The sequence below is a fragment of the Anser cygnoides genome, chromosome Z (genome assembly GCF_040182565.1).
Source record: "Anser cygnoides isolate HZ-2024a breed goose chromosome Z, Taihu_goose_T2T_genome, whole genome shotgun sequence".
Lineage (NCBI taxonomy): Eukaryota > Metazoa > Chordata > Aves > Anseriformes > Anatidae > Anser > Anser cygnoides.
Genome location: NC_089912.1, coordinates 71,542,012 through 71,550,643, shown reverse-complemented (window position 1 = coordinate 71,550,643; position 8,632 = coordinate 71,542,012). Strand labels below are relative to the sequence as shown.

Genomic DNA, 8,632 nt, shown 5'->3' with positions numbered 1-8,632 from the left:
GCTGAATCTCTTCCCATCCTTCAGAGTACTTGGATATAAAACAAAGTAACATCAACAGACTGGAGATGTTGCTTCTGTCTGAAAAGAAGTGTTTCTTAACTAGTGTTCCTGAAAGCTTTGGCCTTAACCAGTGTGTTTCAGTGCTAAGTCAGGAACAAGCCTCCTTTCCCCTGACTACAGGTACATCTGCCCTGCACCAGAACCCTTTAGAAGCAAAAAAAAATGAGGACTACATCTAGGGAAAATTCCATTTTTTATTTTTTCACTCATCGTTTATTTACAAATACACATTATAACTTTTATATACATTGCACATTTACATGGTAGAAAAGTACAAAACTATATATTTAAATGAATTTATATTTAACTCGCCATGTTTGAAAATATAAAATTGCATCAGAAAAAAAGTATTATGAAAAGCAAGAAACTTGAACTGATAAAGCTTTGATAAAACTTTTAGTGACACATTTGATCGGGAAACAAAACTTTGAAAGTGGTACTGCAAGACCATCTTAAAGGAAACACCTGATAAAACATTTATGCATGTTACAAAAAAATAAAACATTAAAAATAAAATAAAACTTTTATTCTTATTACAGTTAGCCCTGTAGCTATTAACAACCTTCATAATCCGATTTCTTTGGGTCCGGAATTCGTATAGTACAGTATATATGCTCAGCGCATTGAGATCACGTCAGAATGTGATCTGATCAGAAGCAGAGAAAAGTGAAGTGGAAGAAGTTTCCTTAAAGACCGCCTCACTGCACCCTGGAAGTATATTTAAGTCAGTTACAATGCCTTTTGGTCAGTCAAGATTCCTTGTAAACAAAAACCCGAGGGATCTTTTATGTACAGGACCGGCAAGAAGAAAATCCAATAAATAAACATAACAGAAACCGACATGCAAGTTTGTTAAAGTGGAAAAGAGTTAACTTCAGTGAAACAAAGAGATGAGATCATGTGGGTAAGCTCTAAGGAATGGACTTTTATAGTTTACAAGAAGAAAGAAAAGCTTTACTTTACAAGCAAGAGACCTCACAATAAATAACACTGCTCTTCCCGTAACGAATAAATTTCTTCAAAAAACAAGGTGTACAGTCAACCAGACATTTTATGTATAAATTATAAAACATGACACAGTATAAATAAATGTCTACGAGACTCAACTATATGTATACTTTTTTTTCTCCCCAAAATAAATAAGCATACACTTATTTACAGTATGGACATTGATTTCGTGCCCAATGGCTGTTCCAATAGTGATGGAGGTTTTACCATTCTAGAATGGAAGATATAGGAAAGCTGTAGTCCTGGTCTTCATCTTCCTCTTCTTCCTCTGGGTCTTCATTAATGGCTAGATGGGGGAATACAGGGGAGCTGTTGTTTAAATAAGGACAACAACAGCGCAGAAGCAGCTCAGTGCATGTTTTCAAAGCCCTCTGAACAGCCATAATACAGCGTTGCATTTTATGCGACTTGTAGTGAGATGCTCTTTGGCATCTGCTGTTATGCAATAAGGTTTTTTATACATAATCTATGAAGTCATAACTGCAGAAAGTTCTGAAGAATCAATGGCTCAGGTTTTATTGGCAGATTCCTGAAATCAAATAAAAAGCGCTCTTGTGTTCTAGGTTTAACTGCTTTGTGTCCTTCATTCAGAGTTAGTAGAGGCAACTGTGCCAAGCCAGGTGCTCATGTGCTACCATCAGGCTCGTTCATTTGGACAGAGTTAGAGTTTATCCGAGTGTTAATAAAGCAATCAGCGAAGCACACGAGAGCAGACAAATTAGGAAAAATTGCTAAAAGTATACTCCTAGGGCAACCCGTTTCTGAGAAAACGATTTGTTCTCAGAATATCCCCAATACCCCAACTTGAAAGCCAACTGGATGCTGGACATCTATTGCATTTCATCAGTAACCAAAGCGTGTGCGTGATACATACATACTCGTATGGCACGTGTGCCGTATCTTGAATCTCTAAATTAAACTTTCTTAGGTTTAAAGGCGTAAGTCTTTGTTACCTAGGGATTGCCTTCAGAAGCCTTAAGTGTCTGCAGAGTTAAAAATCTCACTTACAGTTGCAAGATCCAGAGTGCTTTACTTCTAGAAGCACACCCATGGAGCAGGCTGCCTCTTTCATGGCACACTCGCTTGGGTAAGTTGTGTTATCGCTGGCACAGACTGCCTCGTCTGACTTGCTTTCAGGGCAGAGCTCATCACAGAGGGCGCACCGACCTCTGCCAACCTTAAAATCCCACAAGCATTTCTTCCCAGCACTGCACTGAATGTCTTCACAGGACTTTGCTTCTAAAAATATACACAAGATACTAGAGGTAAGTGAAAAGACAAAGGAAAAAAAAAAAAGCAAACCCAAACAACCTCAAACTCCTTTTCTTCCCAATGAACTGTGAATAGACAAAGCTCAGATGCTGTAGATGGGGTGATGTTTGCTGTTTTTAAGCAAGTAGTCCCTTGGACACATTTCCCTGTCTGTACGTGGGGGAAGAAAGACATCCGTGCCAGTACAGCTTGGCCCTGGGAATACAGAATTACATTTGCCTATATTGCACATGACCTTCCTGCTCTGTTTGATGTCAGTGGAAATTCAGCTCCCCAAATTAGTGGTAAGTGGAGAATTTGGCAACACATACAGCATTTCTAAATCAATTATTATTATACTAACCCACATATAGCCGTTGTCTACAAGATTGGAGAGGGAATTCACCTCAACCTATGCCAACTAAAAGCTGTCTGAGATTCCCCGGCATCCCTCCAGCAGTTTGGGGGAGCAGAGGCTGCAAGGTGCTCCCCTGTAACATGCTTCACTACCGCTCCTTTCTGGGAATCACAGTGCAAAATGTCAGGATGCACTGAGATTATTTTCCTATCTTCACCCACCAACTGTCTCCAAACTCTGCAATATTTTTGAAGAGGAAAAAGTGATCAGATGTTTCCAATTAAGTTAACGCAAGCTTTGCCAAGACAATTGTTTCCAGGAATCCAGATCCACCGAATATTGAGACCTTGTTATGCCGTAACCATGTTATTATCTATTTAATGGTGGGTACTTTTCCCTTGGACGCCAATGTCGGCACCCACAGTGACAGCAAGAGGAGCAAGATTTACTTTTACCCTTTTTACCCTTTTTTACCCTTTACTCCCTCACTCCTTTTGCAATCTTTGCAGGTGCAAAGCGCACCCTGGCTCTGCTTTGTCCTGGAGGGGAACACAAACCCAGGGTGCTCGGAGTCTCTCCGGCTCCCCAGCACAAACCCCATCCATCCATTCGTGCTCCCACCCACCCACAGATCCACATCCACAGAAACCCCTAGCAGCCAAGACTGCAAGTTCAGTTCCCTCCAGTCTTATCCCTCCGGCTGAGATACCTACTGATGCATTTTCCTTCGTAGGCTAATCCAATGGATCTGCCCAGCAGGCAGGTGGCTTTCCTCAGGTGGCAGGCACTGGCGTAAGTTATGCCATCATTCCCGCAGAGATACTGCTCAGGAGAGGTAGGCTCAGGGCAAATTCGATTACACGTCACACAGTAGGCGTTGTTAGTTTGATCCACAACACACGTGGAGCTGCCTGGACATAAGACATCCCTACAGGTCTCTGAAATAAAGATGGAAACACAGAGCGATTAATTAGGGGACCCCCAGCATGACAGTGAGAAGCGAATGGGTGACACAATGAAACAAACGATCAGTTAAAGCCTTCAGCAGCAATCCTCATTTAAGGGCCGCTGTAGGGGACCTTCCCATCTCAGGGGAGCTGGACGTAAGCGCTGCTAGACCCTGGGGAACTCTCAGTCCAGCTAGGCCCTGGTCTGCTGAGCATGGTTTAGTTACTGTCTCCCAGCACTTGGAACATCACTCTGGTTACACTGGGGAAGTACGTCAGCTCCTCCTCCCTACATTCAGACACACACCCTTTGGCATTTGAGGGAGATCGGATGAGATTTGCAAACCTACTTTTGCATTTGCCCTGATACTGGACTTCAAGTTCGGGCTGTTCTTTACATCTGGCTTTGAGAAGGGCACACTCGTTCCTGTAGGTTTTCCCATCTAAGCCACACACGGGGCCCTTCCAAGTGATATTAGAGCAATCCGGAGCACAAACACACCGAGGTTTGTTCTTCTTGTTCATTTTACATTTCTTCCCGGGTCCACAGTCCACGTTCTCGCACGTTTCTGATGGAAGGAAAGAGGCACCCCTTCAGTACCCAGCGTGCGGGACACACTTGGTGCCAAAACCACTCAGAGAACGAAAACACGCCGTGACCGTAGGGCGCACAGTGAACACACCTCCCCGCACCCCCACACCCACGCAGGGAAGGGAAGGCGAGGGAAATCCCCCAGCCTGTGAGGATAGGGCCGTGGGGGGCTCCATCCCCTCCACCCCTCTGCACGGTCGAGGAAAAAGGGGGTCCCCCCGGGGCAGCGAGGCTTTCCTGTGGCCCCCTGCCTCCCCCAACCCACTACGCGGGCCTGTGTGCCTGGCAGGGCCCCCCTCACCTTTGCAGGGGATGCAGTTGGGGGCTCCCCCATTAAAAATCATCCACTTGAAGAGTGTGTTGTCGTTGACATCCTCCTCCGTCCACGAGGTTGTCAGGCGGCCGCTCTTGCAGCACTCCTCCTTGCTGAGGTCAGTCTTGTAGAGGACCTGGCAGCGGCCGTTCCTCGCCTGCCGGAGCCAGCAGTTCCCAGCTGCGGGGGGACAAGGGGGGGGGGACACCCGCACGCCTTCAGTGACCGCCACCCCCGGGGCACAACGCGTGCTGCGCCCCGGGCGACCCCGACTTTGGCTGCTGCGACTGATTTAGTTTGCCCCCCTTTCGTAACCCGCAGCTACCCCGGCCCGCTTGGGACCGCGGTTAAATATAATAACAGTAAAAATAATATAATAATAATAAAATAATAATAATTAAAAACGACTGAAAGCACAAGACCAGATCAAAACAGGACGAGGCAGTTTTCCGAGGTATTTATTCCATATGTAGAGCAGAAGGAGCCCTGCCGGCACGTGACAGAGGCTTGAAAAGGATGTGCATTTAAAAGGGAATAAAAAGAAAATCGCGCTTGCAAATTCCTCCCTCCTCCCCCTGCCCTCTCCTCCTGACGGCGGCTGCCCAGCAGCATTGTTTTAGTGCCGCACGCAGTTGCAGCCCCAGCCCGTTTTGCAATCCGCACGGACTGGGAACATTCGCTGTTAGCGAAGTCTTTCGAAATCTCCACATTTCGCTGCTTCTATTAACAAACGTCTTCCCTTTACTAAAATAAGTCAGCAAAGTTCCAAAAAAAAAAAAAAAAAAAAAAAGAAAGTGAGCAAAGTACACACAACGCAAGGGCACACAGAGGAGGAGGTCCCTACAGAGTTTTCAAAATCGATCCAACTGGAAAAGTTGGAGGTGCCGTCTCTCCGGCAAGCATTGCAGAGGAAAGTACACTGTCCTTAAACCGGATAGAGTTTTTTTTTTTTTTTTTTTTTTTACTAGTATGCCTGTTATTCGTGGAGTCACGCCAAGAACATTAGTCCAAGCAACTCCCCCTGCTTTAGCTGGAGAGTTTTGGTTGGGATGAGCCTCTCGTGAATAACCAATGTGACTTCTCCAGCGACTCAATACCAATTGATTCTGGTGCTCATCCAGCGAGGGCTCGATCCTGCCTCCTTACTCCGATGGGAACGTACCGGAGTGAGGGGTCAGGATCGGCCAGCCGGGATGTCGCGGGGCGTGGGGGGACGTGTCGTGTCGTGACCCCCTCCCCACACCCCCTGCCAAAAATCACAGAACAAACAACGCCCTAAAAAATAATAAAAAAAAAGTTTTGCGTCTTACAGTTGCCTACGTTTGTTTAACTTCTGCTCTAGCTCAGGGGCGTGGGGGGAAAAAAAAAAAAAGGAAAAAAAAATGGTAAAGCAAGCAACGGTTAGACATCCAGGTTGTGGGTGGCACACGGTCAAGATAAGGGGTAAAAAGCCCCCGAACTAAAAATCAATATTCCCTTGTGTCGAAAGAGGGCTCTTAAGAGTTGTCAATACCAGGTTCGGGGCTGTTTTGTTCGCATGGAGAAAAAAAAAAAAAGAAAAAAGCAAACTTACTGAAGCATACTCCTCAGCGCAGGAGAATTTACAGCACGTTAACATTTACTCACACACACACACACTAGGGGAGGGAGGGGGGGAAGGAGGAAATCCTAATATTAAAGGAATGTCCGGAAAATGACCACTATTGGTTTCTGAAAGCGTCAGCTGTAATTGTGGGGCTCCCCATCATCACCTCTCCTTCTGTCAGGCAGGCGAGATAAGAATCTGAGCTAAATTACCAACAAACTTTGAGCACTCATTCGGGACCCGCGCCTAGGAAAAGTTCCCCCACGATGCTGCTCTTCATTCATGCTGCATAGTAACAAAAATACCAAGAAACATCCTCATCTGTTCTCTGTGCCTGTGCAGAGCGGGGCGAAGATCCGATCAAAAAGCAACCTAAATGACACCTCTGCGCCTCGGTACAAAGCAGCCCCATGCTCACAGTTAACTTCTTTCCTGTTGGACCTTGGAGAGAGGCGTTTAACACCGCAGCGAACTAAACAGCGCCCGAAAGACGGAAAATTACAGTAATAACAACAACAACAGCAATAAAACGCATCTACGAATAAACAATCCGGTCTTACCCTGCGCTGTGTGGTCTTCCATGAAGTGGCAGAGAAACATCAGGAGTAAGAGCATGCCCGGGTGGATTCTCTGATTTAACATCCTCAGCGTAGCACGGAGTGAGAGAGACACAGAAACAGAGTGAGGGGGAGTAGGGAGAGGGAGCGAGCACTAGCCAGCCTGCTTATGATCGCTCTATTGAATGAACGTCAGGCTCTGAATGCAGTCTCTCTTTAAATCTATACGGGGGTCTTAGCTGTCTGCGGTGGGCGGTCTCCTAATGTGTGTGTGTGTCTGCTCGGGGGTGGGGAGATTTAAAAAGTTCAGTGTGAATCAGGTGACATTTTCCACCTTCTGGAAACCCTCTCCAATTATCTGCTTTAGGTGCACGCACACACGCGGGCGCGCACCCCCACCCCCCCGGGGCGCGCACCCGCGCAAGCTCCGCACCCGCGGGAGGCAGCGCAAAGCCCTGGGGACCCGCACCGCGCACCCGGAGGGTTTTGGCAACCCACGGGGGTCGCGGCGCAGGGAGCGGGGCTGGGGGGCCAGGGGGCTGCGCTGCCCCCCCGAGGGGGCTCCGCTGCCCGGGGGGGGCTCCGCTCCGCGCCCCGCTCCGCGGTGCCTCCCCCCTCCGCGCTGCCTTCCCCAGCCTTCCCCATCCGCGCTTCGCAGCCCCCGGTGCCCGCAGCGGCGCGCACACGGCTCGGCCCCCGAAAAAAAGCCCCGGCCAACCAAGCGACCAACCCCGGACCGAAAAAACAAAACAAAACAAAACAAAAAAAAAACCAGCAAGGAACCGAATAAAAGTTTAATACCTAGGGCTCTGCCCAAGTGACAGCCTTTTTCACTGGGAGCCCGGGAGGACGAGACGGGAATGGGGGCGACGTAGGCGGTCTCCTTTCAGAATCAGAAAAGATTGCAACATCGATAATGAACTTCTAGGGCACTAGTTTATTAAGCACAGTCTGGCATTATTCTCCCCTTAGAAAAGTTGGCGGTCTCTCATTTATAACATTTTTTGGCACCGTTGAATGAAACTGAGTAGGCGATATTTCCTTTTATACAAAACGATTACTTAACGGAAAATGGCATTGTTTATTCAAAAGCTGCCTTTTTAATTTCGATTCTTTCGCTTTTCTGAGCCACCAAAGCACAACAGACTGCGAAGTATGCAGACAGGAATGCCCGGACAGTGCCGGGTCAGGGGCCGGTGCGCCGCGGCCGCCCGCGCCCTCCGCCGGCCCTCCCCGCAGCCCTCCTCCCGCGCCCGCCTCCCGGCCCCCCCCACCGCCCGCCCCCTCCCCACAACTGCAAATAACTCAGCGATAACAGATTTTTTTCCACCAACTGCAGGAGATAGTGCTAATCTTTTAATAAAAGATCCCATTACAATGGGATCTGTCTGGACAGACTATAATAGATCCAGAAATACAGCCGTGCTAATATTAGAAGACAGTTGTTTGGGTGCCTCAGCCCGGGCCCGGGTCCCGCTTTGAAAGTGGGCATGAATCACAATGTCCCCCGGTACCACCTGCAGTCACACGCATTAAGAAGCAGACTGGTAAATGATTGACCTCGCTGCATTTCTTTCTTTCCTTTTTTTTTTTTTTCCTTGTTATTATTATGATCATCGTCCTGAGCAGCGCCCGGGCATTTTGAGCACTTCAGAAGCTCCGGGACTCCGCATCCTTTTTAATCTTTTTCCCAAATTGGTGCCACTCTTCCCCCCACACGCCCCCCCGCCCCGCCTCTCTCTCCTCTTTCGCTGGAGCAGCGTGAATGCAGGGTTGCTTAGTGCCCTCTAATGGCAGACGACATCAACAGTAAATACCAAAACACCCCTCATCCCGGGGAAAAGGGCAGCTTTCCAAAGCCGCCTCTCCTCCCGGAGGGAACGCACCCCGGGCGCAAGGTGCCTACAGGGGGCCGGACCCCCAAGCCCACCCCATCCCCGGGCAATGCCCCCCGGGGAGCG

The 8,632-nt window shown here is 48.1% G+C and overlaps 1 protein-coding gene across 2 annotated transcripts; it reads right to left on the bottom strand.

Annotated features, from left to right (window-relative positions):
- Positions 1-236: 236 nt before the first annotated feature.
- FST (follistatin) lies at positions 237-7,813 on the bottom strand. Of its 2 annotated transcripts, none has more exons than XM_013180615.3 (6): positions 6,675-7,813; positions 4,518-4,709; positions 3,975-4,193; positions 3,391-3,615; positions 2,077-2,307; positions 237-1,597 (listed from the first exon to the last, which is right to left on the bottom strand). In XM_013180615.3, coding segments are annotated over exons 1-6 (951 nt in total). In that variant the 5' UTR covers positions 6,757-7,813; the 3' UTR covers positions 237-1,595. The 2 variants fall into 2 exon arrangements, with proteins under 2 accessions (XP_013036069.1, XP_013036067.1); XM_013180613.3 differs by having other exon boundaries at positions 237-1,354; positions 6,675-7,811.
- Positions 7,814-8,632: the final 819 nt, after the last annotated feature.

Excerpts from the sequence above, each read along its gene's own strand:
- FST (XM_013180613.3), bottom strand. The coding sequence starts at position 6,756 with ATGTTAAATCAGAGAATCCACCCGGGCATGCTCTTACTCCTGATGTTT. Across the intron at positions 4,710-6,674 it reads GGAAGACCACACAGCGCAGG|CTGGGAACTGCTGGCTCCGG; the intron begins GTAAGACCGGAT and ends GTCCCCCCGCAG. Across the intron at positions 4,194-4,517 it reads CAACTGCATCCCCTGCAAAG|AAACGTGCGAGAACGTGGAC; the intron begins GTGAGGGGGGCC and ends TCCTTCCATCAG.